Consider the following 19,100-nt stretch of genomic DNA (forward strand, 5'->3'; position numbering starts at 1 on the left):
GATGTGTATGACTTTCTTTCATCTGCAGAACAAAAACTAAGAGTTTTAGAAGAATATCTCAGTTCTGTAAGTGCACACAATGCAAGTGAATGGTGGCATATAAAGGCAGCATAAAAGTAATCCAATCCAGTTGTTAAATCCATATCTTCTAAAGCAAGGTGGGGTAAAAAACAGACCAACATTTAAGTCCTTTTTCACTATAAATTACCACTTTCACTTCCAAATTGTTTTTAATTTAGTTTTTTTGTGTTTCTTTGTACATATTGCCACCTACTGGTCGAGGTGGTCAAAGGTGGAGATTAATAGATAAAAAGGACTTCAATATTGATCTGTTTCTCACCCACAACAAACATTTAATATCTAAAGACATGGATTAACCATTGGAGTCATTTGGGTTACTTTTATGCTGCCTTTATATGCATTTTAGAGCTTCAAAGTTCTGTTTACAATTCAGTTGCATTGTATGGACCCAGAGAGCTGAGATATGCTTCTAAAAATCTTTATTTGTGTTCTGCAAAAGAAATTCATCTGGGATGGCATGACGGTGTGTAAATGATAAGAGAATTTTCATGAACTACTCCTTTAAGTTATTCTTGCATGTATCATGTGAAAGTTACAAGGTTTACATGCTTTACATGCAAGGAGTTGAAAAATTAGATATAACTTTGTACAGACAAGGTTAGCAAGTGAAAGTTGCATTGAACTCAGAACATTCATTTAAAGTCAAATAAAGTATCCAATATTTGTCCCCACAAAAGTGAATTATGTTGACAGACAGAGGGTGTCTTTGAAGAATAATTCAACAACATTACTGCTATTAATAGTGTTATAATGATGACAATCAGAGGGCATGGTTGTGGAGTTGGTAAACAGGAGGGATGAGTGATTGTTAGCACAAGGACAGGAGATGGAATTGAAGGTCGAATTAGTCTGGCAGAGCAACAAGGGAGAGATGGCCCATGTAAGTCTAACAATGGATACGCATCAGTAATTTAGTCCACGAGCCAGTCGCCTGCACATGATAATAGAAACAGGTCAGACAACTGTAAATACACAAAACAAAATTGTAACACTGGGGCGTTGACAGACCCTGAACAGGCCTGAGAGGATGTAAAAACACCCAGAATGCTTAACAGAAAAAAAAGAATGAAAAAAGAAAAGAAAAAGTGGAGAACTGGAACCTGGAGTCAAAGTAGCTGTCAAATAAAATTGTCCACAAAAGTATTATTTTAATGTTACTTTGTACAACTTGCAATTTAAAAGAAAATAAATGTCCATTTTACAAATAAATACATAAATAAATCATAAATACATCTGTGTCAATAAATACAGGGAAATTCAAGCTATATGGGTGGACCACCAACATTATTATTTGGTTGGTGTCAGTAGGCTGGACAGTCTCAATAAACTGACAAACATTGCAACACAACGTGTGTCTGCATGGTCTAATGGATGTTCACGGGCCTGGAGCTTTAGCATGCTGGGTGGTCAAGTGATAATATTGCAGTTTGGCACAGTGCACAGATAAAGCACAGTCATGGAGAATGAGTTTATTCCATTAACTCTGTTAGCACAGGCTCTCAGTGAACGTCGGGCCTTGTGTGTCAAATGCAGTGCTTGACAAAGTATACATAAAGCCTTATTGACAGTTGCATTGTTGAAAAGAGAGATAACAATTATATAGTTTAATTTTAATGTTAATATTTGATTGTTTGCTTGTTTTGTTTGTAAATAATGACCTCTTAAAATAACAGTGGGAAATATATCAGAAATGAGATGCAGTAGAGCTAAAATGAAAACTTAAAAAAAAAAAAAGAAATGATAAAATGGTGTTGTTGAACCACAAGAGGAAAAAATACCAATAAATAGACGTGTAATGATAGTAAAAAATGTATTGCGGACTTGCCTTAGGACCTAGTCTTCCTGGGTAGCCAGGCAATCCTGGAACACCAAGTTTTCCCTACAATAAACAAATAAGAACAAACTCTATAACGGCCCAGACAGTGTGATTTTGAGTTTTTAAAGCACACAATAGGTTCTATATAAACATTTCACCACCCTGCACAAATTGCAAAACCATATGAAAGCTGTAATGGAACATTTGGCTGACCTTTAAAATCAGCGTACAGAACTAACTTATGAGTTATGAGAATTTTTTTTGTATGTTTTAATTCCTATACATATTAATAATTTATGAGAGACACTATGAGTACCCTATTGTTTGTTCTTTCCAGGGCCAATCATTTTTAAATGTGCTCTCAGTAATATGAAACTTACATAAAATATGTTTAACATGGGCCTTCCCTCACATGAGATGAAGACTACAGTTATATGTCTCATTGGCCCGGACATGTTAAGATCACATGACCAGCCAAATACACACTCACAGAACAAATAATCATGGGTGGCTGTGAATATGGAATGATCAGTAATTGAAAAAAAATTAGAAATTCTACATACATGACAATTGGCCCAAGATAAACCATGAGGAATCAACATATAAATAAATAAATAAAAAAACAAATAAATAAAATCCCTTTTATGTACTTTGCCATAATATGTAATGTGCACTTTCGAGAAATCACAAATGAACAATCCTGCATATGATAATGTGCATTGTGTATAGTTAAGTTTTAAGTAAACCTACCTTCTCTCCTGCCATGCCCATAGGTCCAATCTCTCCACTGGGCCCCGATTTACCTTTCGGCCCCTCCGGTCCGTCCTCTCCTCTGGACCCCAACACACCACTCTCTCCCTGAACACCAATGTACAAATATTATACAATGTACAAAACATTTACAAACATTATACTAGTCTCATAACAACTCAAATCTGAATATCCTGCAGTGTAGTAAACTATGGTTGAATTGGAATTAATTAAACAAGGCAGTCCTTCCTTCTCACCTTGTCTCCCTTGATGCCCATGTCACCCTTGAACCCAGGAAAACCATCCTCTCCCTGAAATCAGTCGGATCAGATCATTAATTTGGGAAAATGGAAACACTTTTGAGTTCATAAAAATGAAATAGAAGAATGATACACACTGAATAAGCTATCAAGCATTTTAAAGAACTAAAGGGGCACATTTTCCCTCCTAGTACTCCCCATAGGGCAACAGCAGTTGAATGCTGACATCTAGTGGTCTAGTGTTGGTTCACATCACCTCAGTGAGGCTGAGAAATGAAATCACAAATCTGAAAATCACACCGCTTATTAGAGAGTGAATATAGTTGTTGTTGAATCAAAGATGATGTACTTGACAGATCATGTTAATATCAATGACATTGAGAGACCTGGCAAAAAAAAAAAAAACAAGCCTGTTAATTCATTCTCCAATCAATGAAACAATAAATGTTGTCTCAAGCAGATAAGACACTTTAAAGCTGAAGTGCGGATTTTCTGCGTCATTAGCGCTAACAAACAGAATTGCAAGAATAAACATGGTTTTTAGACAGCTTTCCAACTACTTTTTTAGCACCACAGAGGCACAGAGTTTACGGTTAAGGAAATCAAGCTAAGAATGGCTTACTTATGTATATACTTATATACTTACGCATATGAATGACTTACGTCTTTGTATATTAAACTAGGATGGGGAAAATACTTTCAAACTTCACCTTTAAAAACAATTTTTATTGACAAAAACATATTTATTCTGCCATATCTTCTGTTCCCACCATCACCAACAAGAAAATGCAGGTCTGCCAGCTGGACCAGCACCACAACAGCACTGACCAACATTAACCAGTCTGGACCAGCATGAAAATTCATGCTAGTCTAAGCTGGTCTTTTCAGAAAGGTAACTGGAAAAACTGAGCTATGGTAGAGAGAAATCATACAGACACTGACTCCAACAGAAATGGCATTGGGCCACCTTCCAGTTTAGAATTTCTCCAAGTGACTCCACAGATTATTTAATGCCAGTTGATTGAAGCCATTTCAGTGCAGCTTGTCATTGAAATGGCTGAAGTGACTTTCCACTCTCAGAGCTGTTGGCATATCACCTGTGTGCCTCATTCTTGGGACAGACACAACAGCTTAGTGAAGGAGACAGGAAAGAATTGAGGACTAAGACAGAGGACATGGTTGTTTACTCACCTTCTCGCCTTTGTGGCCCTTCAAACCACGCACGCCCTCGGCACCCTATATGGACACAACAATGAATAGAGACTCTGATGAACAGAATCAGAGCACAGAGGTAAAAGCGTAAGTGAGATGAAGGGAATACAGGCTGTGTACCTTCACACCACGAGGGCCGGGATAGCCAATGGACCCATGGGGACCTGTTTGGCCCTATAGGTGGCAATAACACAATAACATTAAAAAGTTAGGATTATAACACAACAGAATAAAATGTTAAACTTCTAAAGAGCCTCTCTAATGTTAAGTGTTGATTGCAGAGAAATTACTCTAATTTTGCTACTGTAATGCTTTCATTATAAATCTGACAGTCCTTAACCAACTGCTCTATTCTGCCAGCACATTTTCTCCTGAGCTTACAGACAGCTGCAAAATAGCACCTTTCGGGAGTTTAGTTACATTGTGTTTGAAATGTGGTCAATAACTGGAACTCAGATTGACAATTCATCTAGAGGCTAAATAAAAAAGCATACTCACAGCTGCTCCTTTTTCCCCGGCAGGTCCCTCTTTCCCAGGGTGACCCTGTGCAAGGATTACAAACAAAAGCATCTTCAGTTTGAACAATTTCAGTGACTGCTTAGGTCTGAAAATCTGTTTCCCTTTTTACATCAAGACATGTAACCAAGTTATTCTTATAATGGCATGTGGCAAATTAATTTAAGGTACAGTATGTGGGTACAGTATAGAGTAACATACATAGTAATACATAGTATTCACAGCAGTAGAGGGATAGTTCACCTAAAAATGAACATTCCGTCAAAGCTGTTTTGCTTAAGACATGCCAGTCTATTGCATACTGTGGCAACTCAAAAACAAACACAAAGACAATGTTAAGCTTCATTTAATGAACCAAATAGCTTTCAGCAGTGTTTGATATAATGGCAAGTGATTTTCAAGTATCAAATTAGCTATTTACTCAAGGATAAGTTGTTAGAGTGATGGCTGCTGGAAATGGGTCCTGTCTAGATTTGATGAAAAAAAACTTTTTTCAAATGGTGAAAAAGTACACCCGTTTTTTACACCAGCTCAGCAGTCTGAACTATCCTCTTCTGATGTCTTTGACTTGGTAGCTGCCAGAGGTTTTACTTCCTTCACCAGTTGATCGCACTGCTGATGCAGTTCTACTCAGCAGTCATTGAGTCTGTCCTCTACACTTCTATAACTGTCTGGTTTGGTTCAGCTACCAAGTCAGACATCAGAAGACTTCAAAGGATAGTTCGGACTGCTGAGAGGATTATAGGCACTCCCCTACCCACCCTAATAGAACTGCACACATCCAATGTGACAAAAAAGATTATTTGGGGGGCACCAGTAGTGATTGTACATGTGCTGGAGGTAAATGTCCCCATTCTCACTAGCTGCTGCCTGTCTGTCAGAAAGTTGGTGATCCAATGACATATAGAGCCGGGAACAGAAAGCTGGGTTAATTTAATCCATAGGAGAACAGGGTTGATGGTGTTAAAAGCTGAACTGAAGTCAACAAATAGTACCCTTGCAAAAGTCCCTGGTCTGTCTAGATGTTGAAGTATGTAATACAGTCCCATACTGACTGCATCATCCACAGATCTGTTCTATTATAAGCAAATGATAGGGGATCTAGAAAGGGTTCAGTGATGTCCTTCAGGTAGGCCAACACCTCTCAAATGACTTCATGACTACAGATGTCAGAGCGACGGGTCAGAGCGGAAGTAATTAAGTCCTTTGATCTTGGGTTTCTTTGGGATGAGAGGATTGTGGAGCATTTGAAGCAGCAGCATAACACTGCTCCAGTGATATGTTGAAGATATGTGTGAAGACGGTGGCCAGCTGGTCAGCACAGGATTTTAGACAAGTGTGTAAAACATCATCTGGGCCTTTTGCTTTTCTTGTCTTCTGTTTCCAGAAGATCCAGTACACATCATCTTCACAGATCTTAAGTGCAGGTCTAGTAGCAGGAGAGGGGAGAAGGGGTGGCAAGAAGTGTAAATGTTTGTGTGTTGAGAATGTCTGAGCGGGTGTGGGATATGTGACTAGACTTTTCAATTCTACAGTAACACATTCAGGTCGTTAGCCAGTTGTTGATTCCCTACAGTGTTGGGGAATGGTGTCTTGTAGTTGGTAAAGGCTTTCAGGCCTCTCCACACTGACGCAGGGTAGTTAGCTGAAAACTTTTCAGAATCTCCTTTATCAGTCTTTATTAGGCCTGATTGTACAAGATATTATGCCCACATCTGTAAGCATCCTCTTTGGCATGACAAAGCTGCCTGAGTTTTGATGTAAACCTTGATTTGCTGTTGTTGTATGTTAAATAAGTCCTAGTAGGACTACACATGTCCTCACAGAAACGTATATATGATGTTACAGTATCTGTGAGCTCATCCAGGTCTGTGATGTCAGCTTCTTAAACACTCCAATCAGTGCAGTCAAAGTAGGCTTGTAGGTCCAGCTCTGATTCATTCGTCCATCTTTTTACAGTCTTTATTACAGGTTTAGCTGCTTTTAGTTTATGCCTGTAGGTCGGAAGATGATGAACCAGGGAGTGATCAGAGAGTCCCAAATGCATCCTTTAATGTTGTGTAGCAATGATCAAGAGAATTTCTGTCTCTGGTGGGGCATGTAATGTGCTGTCTGTATTTGGGCAGTTCACATGTGACATTTGCCTTCATAAATTCTCCAAGAATAATAATAAGTGAATCTGGGTGTTGTTGCTCCATGTCTGTGAACTGATCAGCCAGCTGTTGCAATGCTACATTCATGCACATGTGTGGAGGAATATAAACACTCACAAGAATACATGAGGAAAACTCCTGCAGCAAGTAGATGTTTATGAAGAGTGCCTCTAAATTAGGACAGCACATCTTCAGCATTGTTATATCTGTACACCAACATTTGTTGACGTAAAAACATGTTCCACCATCTCTCGTTTTTCACATTAACTCCACGGAGTGATCCACTCTGAACAGCTGGAAGCCCGGCAGATGTAATGCGCTATCCAGAATAGTTTCACTCTGCTTGTTTTCCGTGAATCACAATGCAGTAGAATTTGCAAAGTCCTTATTTTTGCGGGTGAAGAGAAGTAATTTGTCCTTTTTGTTAAAGAAAGAGCGGAGATTAGCTAGATGGATGCTTGGCAGTGTGGTTCGAATGCTTCACTGTCAGTGCTTGACTAGCACGCCAGCTAAATTCCCAAGTTTGCATCTTTTAGCACGCAGTCCCTCTGACTAAAATGTCCAACAGACTGTCCAAATAATCAAAAACTGGTAAAAGATTGTCTGAATAATCAAAAACAGCAAAAGAACTGGAGAGCACCATACCGAGGCGGCCATCTGCAGCGCCATCTTAGATGTTCATAGTTGTAGATGTTCAGACATTCAACTATTTATTCAGGATTTATAACTGTACATTCATATATATATATATATATATATATATATATATATATATATATATATATATACATATACACACACATATTCAGATTTATACTTTCAGTATATATTTTGATTTACAAGTATATATTCGGATTTACATTTATATATTCAGTTTTTATACAATTATTTCCTGTTTGGCCCCCATAATACACATATACACATATCATATAGTCTGGGATTACGTGAAGAGACAAAAGCAATTGAGACAGCCTAAATAGAAAGAAGAACCAGTGGTAATTTCTCCAAGAAGCTTGGAACATCCTATCTGCCAAAAAACTAAAACTGTGTCCAGGTGTACCTAGGACAATTGGTGCTGTTTTGAAAGCAAAGGTGGTCACACTAAATATTGATGTTGCTTCTTTTCTGTTTACTGGACTTTGAATGACATTCATTGATAAATGAAATGAAATGTGGATTTTTTTTTTTTTTTATTGCAACTCAGTAAATTTCCCCTTCTTTCAACTCAAATTCCAATTCAGTATCCTCAATTCAAATTCAAACTCATGAATTTAAAAAGGAGCCAATTCATTAAAAAAAATTCTCTCAAACAGATGACACATTTCCCTCATTCACAGGTTATCTTCATGCTGGTTTATGGCTAGTGATGTATGCATTTTGTAGTGCTTTGAGTGTCACATGAACATGGTGTTTTACAGAAGGGAGGAACATAAATATAGGTAAAATCCACTTACAGGAGGCCCATCAGCCCCGGCCAACCCATGCAGGCCCTGTTTCCCTCCAGGACCCTATGAGAGAGAAAGAAACAATATAATTGAGAAAAGTAGGAAGGTAGTAAAAAAAGGGCAAAGGATAAACCCTCACAATTAAGGTACAGATTACTGGTGTGCCCAAGTGATTCACTATAGGCAACTTTTAGAAGCAGTTAAATCGTAAAGCATTTCATTATCATCTTTTTCCTCATAGTAAGGAATAGATCTAATCATATGGTTTGTCTGGAAACACTCCACCACTACTGGAGTCACATTTCAACCTCTCTCTGGCCTCCTTCCAGCAGCCCTGACAAAATGCTTGTCTGAAAGACTAACCAATGACAGTTATAAATGTAAGCATATCTTCTGCTTGTTGAAGCATTAGCGAGTCTTTATGTATGTATGTGTGTGTGTTTGTGTATGTGGATTTTCCTCTAGTCAGCAGTGATCTGCTAGCAAACCAAAGAGTCTGTTGAATCATTTATAGGGTTAGGGCAGAATAACAGCGTCTGTAATAACAAAGACGACGGCTTGTGGGACGGCCAGCTCACAAACTCACTTTCTCTCCAGGTGGACCAATCGGACCTTGAGGACCAGGCAGACCCTACAAGACAAGATTTAAAAAGTCAGATACACAAACTAGTGTATAATACAAGGTGTTCAAGGGGTGAGGAAATCTGACAGTAACATTTATTTTGGAAAAAGCTGTGTGAGCAACTTTCAGAATTAATCTTAATCTGACAAAAGCCTCCCATTTTGGGATATCCTCATTTAGAAAAATGATACATTCATTCTAAAATGTTTTCTTTTAGGGATAGGGTTAATCGGTAGTGAGCAATATATATATATATATAACTGTTAATTCACAGACATTTCTATTCATATAAGAGAACAATTAAAAAGAAAAAAGAAAAAGTTAATTCAGCAGAATAAATGTGAGAAGGAATAAATTCTTGATCAGAAAAACACATATCAGGCTATCTGGGAGAAAGAAAGAGAATGAAGGAAAAGAAAATATTCAAATAGACGAAAGGTGATTGACCAATACATACATGTGGACCGGTGTTACCCTGTTGACCAGGGGGTCCAGGCTCTCCTTGAGGACCCTATTAGAACATTCAATGGAAATACTTAATATAATACACTATAATCATTACTTCACTTCACTGCTCCAGTGAGCCTATGACATTTTATACAGATATGAAAAACAGCCCCATCGCAAAAGTCCAATACTTCAAACTCCTAAATACTCAACATGTTGAACAACAGACATGTGTGAATTGCATATCCATCATTTTTCCATTGGCCTTACTTGATGAGTTGTGCAGCCTACTGTAATAAAATCTATTATAGCAGATTTATACAGTACCACTGGCAAAGAGAAATACTTGACATGGAGATGGGTAGAGGAATTACAAGTGAGCCTTTTCTAGCATTGCCATATATTCTATATGGGTTAAAGTGTGTGATAAAGTCTCATTTGTTGATCTGAAATGTTGGGGTGCCAATCCCTGTACACTGGAAAAAAATTATTACCTAAAATGGTTACCATAAGCAGCTATTTATTCCTGATGTAACCCTTAATGCATTTTTGTTGGAACCTAATGTAGTCAGATTAATTCAGAAAAGTTGAATAATAAAATGTGTTGAATCAAACTAGTTAATTTATATTGTACCACAAAAATTTTTTGCAAGATTACCCAATTTCAACCTAGCTGGTCTAATAACAAACTAAGTAGAGTATGAAAAGCAGCTGTATTTGGAGGAAGATATTGAGTTAAAGGAAAGTTCATAATTTTATTTTAAACAGTGCACAATAAATCAGACTTTAAAATAATCTTTTAGAACCAAACATAACCCTGGTGAAAAATGAGTATACCTAGATTAATTCTTCACTTCCTGCCTTGCATGTCAAAGTGGCAAATTTCATGTACCTTCTAAATTTCAGCACTTCCAGGTCAAAGATCACCCCCTGCTGCCCCAGTAACTCTGACATTAGTTCTCCTCTGCCAGGCCTACTGTGTTTTTCTTATCTAATAATCTTATTTAGCTGTGACCTTTGCTCTGGAAAACACCTACATTTTAGAGGTCAGAAATTGTCTGCAAAAGAGTGTTAACCAGGAGTGTTAATAAAGGGGAAAAACTGAAAAATCCTTACCAAGTTTCCTTTAGGGCCAGGTGGTCCATCCAATCCAGGAAGACCCTGTATGAGAGTAAAAAAGGTGTCTAAGTATGTCTTTCATGCGATCTGAATAGTGATAATTAAGAAGGTTTGTTTATTGTACGTACACGCTGTCCAGGGGTACCAGAAGCTCCTCTGGGGCCAAGCAGTCCTCTTGGACCCTGATGTTCAACACAAAAAGCATGTTGTGAGAAATAATTTGACCATTATCCTCAATTAAACAAACGTGACCTTGTTAAACTCAGTGACATTAAGATATAAGACAGCGGAAAGTTTGGACATACAGTATTTTGACTGAATTTGCTTCTTATGATTTTTTATATCTTTTTATTTTGACATTTTGAAGCATGTGTATCAATGTTAGACAACTACAAAAATCTATACATTTAAAGCTAACATTTAAGTAAGCAATTGCTTTTTATTTGAACGGATGAGCGGAGTCGGAGAGTGAAAATTATTATTATGGCAAATAATGTATAAATCGTGCCAATGTATGAGTTTCTATATAAAAATACAATTCATTTATTTTATTAATTTATTTTGAATTGATGAGCTGGAATTGCTAGTGGAAAATAATTTTGTAGCAAATACTGTTTACATTTTTTCAATTTAGGAATTTATATACAAGATTTTTTCAAAAAGATATATATATATATACATATATATATATATATATATATATATATATATATATATATATATATATATATATATATATATATATATATAATATATATATTTTTAGCAAATATTGTATAAATTCTGTTACTAATTAAAATAAAACTAATTTTTTTGTTTCATATAGTGGAGGAAAAGGAGCCAACATACAAATCATCCAAGTCGTCAACCTGGGAACTCTTTTAAAACTGCTTAAAAAAACATCCCAGGTGCATGGATACCTCATAAGGCTGGTTGAGAGATTGTCCAAAGAACTTCATGAGATGTGAAAAGTAATCTAGTAAAAGTTAAATTTTTTGCTTATTTTTTGCTTTTTTTGGTTTGGTTTAATAGAAGGTTTTGATTTGGTTAACTTTTTAATTTTTTTTGTGGTCAATTTTTGTGCTGTTTCATAGTTTTGATGAATTTAATATGATTCTAAAATGGAATAATAATAATAATAAGTCACAATTTTTCACTGGTAGTGTAGCTAGAAATATGTTTCTTTAAGCGTTCTTTGAGAGGTATTTGACATTTTTTCTCACAAATATAAACATATTGTCCACTTGAGTTCCACTTCAAATTTCTATCAACAGTCTATCAACAGTCAGAGTAACATAATTATATTAAATAATTTGAAGGTAAATAATTATTAATTTCAAAATTACCATGATGCTTACAAATATTGGGACCCTAAAAGGGTCATGGCTTCAGGGCTAACGCAGCTATTTGTTACTTTCCTGCTGATGGAATATTTAGTCAAAGTGTAAGTGTAGTAACGGACAACATTAGTGTGCCTTGAGAAACAAAGAAAGATAGAAAATAGAAAATTGCAGGGCTCCGTTCCTGAGCGTACAGGGCTATTAACTCAATGAGCAACAAATCCAGAATTTTGAGGTGTATGCTTGCAGGAAAGAGCAGGGTGGGGCACTCATTTGGAGTAATTATAATGGGCAGTCATGCTTTTTTAGGCAGGCAGTGAAGCTATTAAAGGTCTGTTCTAAATGAAGATAGAGATGCTTACACCCTCTCCTGGCATTCCCCTCTGTCCGATCTCGCCGTCCTCACCCTGCAGACAAGAGCACAAACACGCTTGCCATGTCACTGCAGTCCATTGTGTCTGCACTCAACCATGCAAGTTCACCAAAATAAACCAAGACAAATTTGTGTCAGTTGGACAAGGAAACACGCACCCTTGGTCCGTCCTCTCCCGGAGGGCCTGGCAGACCGATGGGACCATGCTCACCCTGGAGAAAGAAAGAGAAAATGGATGAAATGATAGAGGGAGAAAAATAGAAAATGCTTTATTATCATCCCTGCCTGCTTTTGGCACAGTGCATTGTAAAGGCCTATGACCACTATTTCTAAGACTGCATCCCTATAAGAAGAGGCTATAGTGTACCAGGGCCTGTAATTACACAGGATAGGATTAGGAGTACAGCACTTTGACTAGAAATACACACAGATCCCTATGATCTGTGGCTCTCTTTCAACAAGCTAGTCTAGGCCAGACATGCCACACTCTGCTGTGCCTAGTGAGGGCAGCCTTCCATTGCCAGTGGAGCACCATCACTCCGCACACCCCCCTTCACCCTCAGCTGAGCCGTCACTAGAATTAGGTCAACTTTTGCTGCTACTATGGCTGTCAATACTGTAGATAGAACATACAGCAGCAGACATGGAACATTATAAAAACGTACAAGCCCTTTCAGTATTGGCAAAAGCTAAGAAGTTGTTCAAATGGAGTTAACGAAATACTGTAGACTTCTGCATGAAGGCTGCCTTTGTGGAATGAAATATAACCAGCAAGAATTGTTCACATAACCATAAAGCACTGCTTCTGTAAAGCTGAAAGTTTGATAATTTAGCATTAAGAAATTGTCACCAGTGGCAGTCAGGCCTCCGTTCTGCTGTCTAGAACAATTTGGTTCGATTTAAAGTATTACAACAACAATGAAAAACTAAAGGAACTCCCACATGACTTGCATCAGTATTGGCAAATATTAAAGTGTCAACATCAGCCCTGTCACCACATTTTGCTTCTGTCAAGCATTTTAATGTGGCGCTCAAAGTTCAAACAATTTCAGTGTTGACCATGTTGACGCTGAACTTTTGAAGCGACAGCCAACGATAACCGGACAACTCTGATGATGTATTTCCATGTCAGCGCTAAAATCAAAACAAGACATCTGCAGCACTTTAAATGTGGATAACAAAGCGATGCTGATGTTGAGCAAATTTGTTGACACCCTGAGTCGGGCATAAGGCCTTCTTTTGCATGTGGTATTTCAAAGGAATAACTTGCATCTTATTCACTGATACATAATACAGTACTTTATATAGCTGGTGTAGTCATGCATTTTCAAAATCTGATTCAGGTGCCTGAATAGCAGTAGAAGTGCAATGCAATACAGTCCCAATTAAGTGTGTAAGATCATTGTAGTCAGGTGCATCCTTCACAGGAAAAATTGTGAAGTCTAAATTGCATTCAGCTCCAAATTTTGGGTATGTTTGTGCCATTACATGATTTACATAATTTTTTTGGTGAATCAGTTGCTAAAAAAAGAAGACCACATGTGCAAATATACAAAGTCCACTGCAATATATGCTTAGTGAATTACCCCTAAGTACTAATTCACTAATAAAACACCCAAAAATGTTACTAAGAATAGAACATACCCTGTGTCCCTTCTCACCAGGTAGACCAGGAAGGCCATCAAATCCTCGGTCCCCCTATTAAACAGGAATCACAGCATTAAGAATAAAACATTGTTAGAGGCCATATATTATAATAAATACATAATTACTATATTAAGAGGTAAACCACACGTCTTTAGCCACATAAACAGTCTTAGGTCACAAATACTCACCACTGATATTCAATACAGTAGAAGCAGTTCCAAAATTACTGTTGTGTGAAGTGGAGCATTTGTGTCTGAAATAATTTTACCTTTCCTCCGGCTTCACCAGGAATTCCTCTAGCTCCATCGGCTCCATTTCGGCCCTGTAAAACCAGATTGCAACATCAGCATGATTCTATGAGCTACGAGCAGGTAAATGTGCTTAACATATGTTTTAAACAACTGCAGAATCTATGAGAGAAGGGAGATGCCATTAAGAAAGTGAGTACACACAAAAAACAGCTAAATTAGGTTTGTTGAGGCTACAGCAGTTTGAGTTTAGAGTTGTGCCAACAGGCATCTGACATTCTTTTGAGCTGAAACAGATATATAAATGTGAAAGCTAAAAGACAGAATGTATCGTGAAAAATCAGGTGCACGGTTGGAGAGTGAACTGTATTTGCGTAATGCCTTTGAGTTTCACATTGCATATTTCACCATTAGTACAGCAGATTAATTTTTTGGCATAATGTACTATTCTGTACATTTACATTTATGTATTTGGCAAACTTTCAATGCATTTGAAGAATATATTTTATTGGATTGTCTTCCCAGGGAATCAAACCCATGACCTTTGTGTTGACATCCTCAATCAGTTAAGTTACAAGAGCTCTAATGCCAAGTCATAATCCAACTCTAATTTTATATCATAATTAAACCCTCCCAACCCCTAAACATGGGGATTCATTAGGATTTTTGTAGGGGGGTAAACCTAACACCACCCCTAACAACCCTAACATTGAATCGGAGGTACTGGAACACCGTTCAGGGCCGTTCCAACCCATTGTATCCCGTGCCTAAACATGGAGGGAGTTTATGGCAGACCAGAGACTAAATGACACCATGAGCAGATTCTGCCCATTCTTACCCGCTTGCCTGTTTTGCCAGGTGGTCCATTAGAGCCTTGAAGTCCTCTTGGTCCCTTAAAAAAAAATTGCACAGTAAAAAACAATTTGTTGAGTCAACTTAAAACTTGTTTTTTAACCTGAAGCCTTAAAATTTTGTTAACTTATTAAAATTCAGTTGAACTGACATACCATAAGAGTGAACTCAGCAATGTTTTGTTGAGACAATTAAATAATCCATTAACAAAACTGTTTATTTCAAGTTGTGTGGACTTTTGTTCAAATATATTCTGGTAGCCGGGGTTAGCCAGGGTGAATTGCAGCACACACAATTTTGATGTTTTATGTTCTGATTAATTAACTCTAAATGCTTAATTTGAATCAGTTCAATTTGCCAATGGTTTCTATGAATAGGTAGGTATCCATTATAAAATGTGTTTATATATTTTTTGTTTTATGTGCTCAACATTTAGGAGTAAAGCAGTACCAGAAATTAGGTAGCTGCATTCAGTTTTTATTTCTGTTTGAGTTCAAGCATTAAAAGTTGGGATCTGTTTGTACTATCACTATTAATGTATTGTTTACTTGACTTATATGTCAATAAATCCCATACTTTTTAACTACTGGAGAGGAGACTTAATACTGTATGTAAAGCCAGAATGTACAATAGTCTTGTTTTGGAGGCACATACAGTAGATCTCAACATTTGACAAACAAACCTCAATAATGGTTACCATTAAAAAACATCAAGTAAAAAGATAGGCTCTTAACATCACCACATAACCAATAACTAAAAATGATGACAAAAAACAACAGCACACTGTAAATAAATTCAGCAAACAAATAAACTGTTTGTTTAGACAAGTTTGATAAGCTTGTTGGGACAGCATTTGTGATATTGTCTAATACGTTTTCAAGTTGATTCAGAGGAATTCACATATCTTAGTAGCAAGATCTCTCGATAAATGAGGCAAAGTTACTTGATTCAAATGTAGTTGATTCAACAAATGTTTTTTTTTAAGTTAAATCAACTGAAAACAATGACAACTTAACATAAGTTTTTGAAGGTTAGTTGTGTCAACTCAAAGCATGTTGATACAACTAAACACCCAAATGTATTTTACAGTGATAATAAAGCATCTGCTGCTAAATAGTATGCCACAAGTACAGTACATGCAACAGTACATACAGTATAAAACATGTTATCAAAATGATCAACATTTGTACAGCCAGGACAATGGAATATGTTTTCATGATAAATTAAACTGGTTATTTTATATTGTCAGGGTGATCAAGACTTGTATTATCCTGAACAGTTTATTTTGCGATAATGACAGACTGACTGTACATTATACATTATATATATTTTATATATTTCATGGCTACTTACCAAATAAATAAATATAAATACATTTATATCCAATAATATAAGTGATACGAGGGACACAGAACAGGAAATCATTTGGAAGGGACAACCGTCAAAAATACAGTTTAGCGGTCAATAATAATTTGCCACAGAATGCTGTGATTGATCTAACAGAATAAAAAAGTCCAGAAATCTGTAAAATAAGGGGAAATAGTCACCTGTGGGCCAGGATCTCCGCTGTCTCCTTTTGCACCAGGCGCACCAGGACCACCCTGAAACAAACACAGCTGAGTTTTACTTCTCACACCCTTGACACCTTTCAAAACACCAATATCATATCCATGGAGCTGTGTTTGGGTCACCCTCACTGGCTACTCAAACACATTCCCATGCCATTATTTTTAAAGGCCATTTGATTTGGAGGCAGCTGTGGAAAAGAATGAGAGAAATTGTAGGAGCATTCTTAATACATTTAAACACAAGCAGATGAAAGACAGTGACAAGAAAACGACTCAAGAAATTAACTTGAAATGAAAAATCAGACTGTATGAATGTACATCAGCACAAAAATAACTGTTTATTATCAGGTCATAAATCATTGCCGCATGAGTGTAGCACATGATCCTATCAGAAGTTTCATGATGTCCATGCCTAAGGGAGTTGGGTTTAAAATCTTTTTATTAAGCATTATGTGGGAAAAGATAAGAGCCATTCAAGAAGGTAAATCTTGGCATACATGTGGCTTTTATATTATCATCTGCATCATCTGTGTTCCTTATCTATGGCAGTTAGAGACAAGGCACTCACCACAGGGCCGGAGCGTCCTGTCAATCCCATTGGACCAGGTGGCCCCCTCATGGTCAGCTGCCGGAATAAAACAAGCAGTTACAATACAGACCCTGGCAGAAAACTAAGTTTATCTTCAAATAAGTCTTTGGTGGTACTACAGTGGTCCGGCAATTATTAGTTGATCTTAAACTAATTTTTGGAAGAAAAGAAAAATGGTATCCGAACATGAAACAATATATACAAAAAGGTAAAACCGAACATAACAAGGACTTGACTATAAACTTTGACTTCACTAGGAATAGACTTGACATGGAAACAGTGTTACAACCAAACATATTTGACAAAGGTCTATGGCAAACATGAAGGCTTAAATACACAAACTTGGGGAAACATGTTAACAAGAAAACCAATGAAAATACAGTGGTGGACCTGGACCTTGGGGCAGGGGTGGACATGGGCTGTGAGGGAGGGAAACCAAGGGACCAGAAGGGGCTAGAGATCTCGTCAGACATGAGACATGGTGTTAGAAGACCAGGGTGTAGCCAGCAGAAGATCCAGAGTGGATCAGGAGACCAAGGCTGACCCAAAAACCAGGGTGAACCAAGCGACCAGGGCGTTTGGTAGGCAAGACAGGTCGTGGAGCAGGGCCTGGTGAGTCAGGGCGTGGAGCAGGGCCAAGCAAAGGGGCAGAGCCAAAGGAGGTGGGGGCCTAGGGGGGTGAGGGGTCGTAGCAATTTGACATGATGGGATAGGCATGGCGACTTGGTGGCCGAGGCTTCAGGTGCTGGCTCTGGGACGGCCGAGGCTTCAGGAGTAGAGGCCATGATGGGGACTCAGACGTCGCCATAGACTCTGTCGTAGTGGTTAACATATGAGGAATGCTGATTTCCTCATCAGCCACTCCCACAGAGAAGGTCAAACCACTAAGACACAAGGCAAAGTCAATATTTTGCTGGAGAGCCCAATCTATTCCAGTTCAGTCCTGCTTGAAAGAACAGCTTGAGGGAGATCTCTTCAAAACCCTCCCGGTCACAGATTCCACACAACTCCACCACAAACTCAATGGAACACTTCCCTGGGTGGAGACACAGAAGCTGAACTGCTGGGCTCATAGTAGTTAGAGTATTCTGTAACATTCGGACAGGCAGGCAGGAGCAGGAACAAGAGACAGACTGAAGACAATGACAACATAGCTGAAGAGTGAACCAAAGTGCAGTTTTACAGTACTAGTATCTAAACATGAAACTGCATATCCAAAAAGTGAACCCGAACAAGGACTTGCCTTAACTATAAACTTTGACTATACTAGGAATAGACTTGACTACTCGACAAAGGACTATGGCAAACATGAGGGCTTAAATACTCAGACTTGGGGAAACAAGTTAACAACACAACCAATGAAAAAACAAGACTGATAAACCAATTAACCAATAAGAACAAAACACGTGAAAATGGCAGGAACAGGAAACTTTTCAAAATGAAAGACATTAAATAACAATGAACAAAAACACAAACAGTTACAAATACACTGGCAGTCTAGCATTCCTATTTTCAATGTGCTCTTCCTTGTTCTTGTTAAACATTTTTAAATATAGTTCTATCAAGTGTCAATTTGATTATATCATGCAAGCGATATTGTTATTATAATTCAGCTGGATTTGTTCTGTTACATCTGTGGGTTTGATTCGCTGCTCTGTTCATGCATGGCTGCATGAATGGGTGATGAGTTTGCCCAGAACAATGCCATCAACACCAACAGACTGTTTCAAATTGTCTAAGAAATATTTATAAAGGATTATTTAATGGAAGTAGTCCTGAATAAAATATACATTAAACAAAAATGCAATATTAAGTATCAACAAAGCTAAGGTTAGGAAGCTACCTTTCAACTAAAGGTCTCAGTGACCCTCCCATGTGTGTTAAAAAATATACAAAATGTATTAAATGGATAGTTCAGCACCAATGAAAATTCTGTCAATTCTGTCAAGTTTATAGTCAAGTCAAGTAAGCGATACATGAGCTGCAGCTATGCACAGAAAAAGAACGTTATCTCTGGGTTCCTACAGCAAATATTTTCTTTAAATTCTGTATTTTTGAGGGG

The 19,100-nt window shown here is 37.5% G+C and overlaps 1 protein-coding gene across 2 annotated transcripts in view; it reads right to left on the reverse strand.

Moving 5' to 3' along the window:
- LOC127644875 (collagen alpha-1(XI) chain-like) overlaps positions 1-19,100 on the reverse strand; it is a 113,816-nt gene that overhangs the window by 40,240 nt on the left and 54,476 nt on the right. For both annotated transcript variants that reach the window (XM_052128282.1, XM_052128283.1), the window contains exons 14-31: positions 17,018-17,074; positions 16,429-16,482; positions 14,868-14,921; positions 14,050-14,103; positions 13,779-13,832; positions 12,293-12,346; positions 12,124-12,168; positions 10,550-10,603; positions 10,419-10,463; positions 9,313-9,366; positions 8,820-8,864; positions 8,243-8,296; positions 4,618-4,662; positions 4,240-4,293; positions 4,099-4,143; positions 2,905-2,958; positions 2,648-2,755; positions 1,907-1,960 (exon numbers count right to left, since the gene is read on the reverse strand). In XM_052128282.1, the coding sequence (XP_051984242.1) occupies positions 1,907-1,960; positions 2,648-2,755; positions 2,905-2,958; positions 4,099-4,143; positions 4,240-4,293; positions 4,618-4,662; positions 8,243-8,296; positions 8,820-8,864; positions 9,313-9,366; positions 10,419-10,463; positions 10,550-10,603; positions 12,124-12,168; positions 12,293-12,346; positions 13,779-13,832; positions 14,050-14,103; positions 14,868-14,921; positions 16,429-16,482; positions 17,018-17,074 (984 nt within the window). The remainder of the gene's footprint in view (positions 1-1,906; positions 1,961-2,647; positions 2,756-2,904; positions 2,959-4,098; positions 4,144-4,239; positions 4,294-4,617; positions 4,663-8,242; positions 8,297-8,819; positions 8,865-9,312; positions 9,367-10,418; positions 10,464-10,549; positions 10,604-12,123; positions 12,169-12,292; positions 12,347-13,778; positions 13,833-14,049; positions 14,104-14,867; positions 14,922-16,428; positions 16,483-17,017; positions 17,075-19,100) is intronic.

Source organism: Xyrauchen texanus, chromosome 6 (assembly GCF_025860055.1).
Source record: "Xyrauchen texanus isolate HMW12.3.18 chromosome 6, RBS_HiC_50CHRs, whole genome shotgun sequence".
Classification (NCBI taxonomy): Eukaryota; Metazoa; Chordata; class Actinopteri; order Cypriniformes; family Catostomidae; genus Xyrauchen; species Xyrauchen texanus.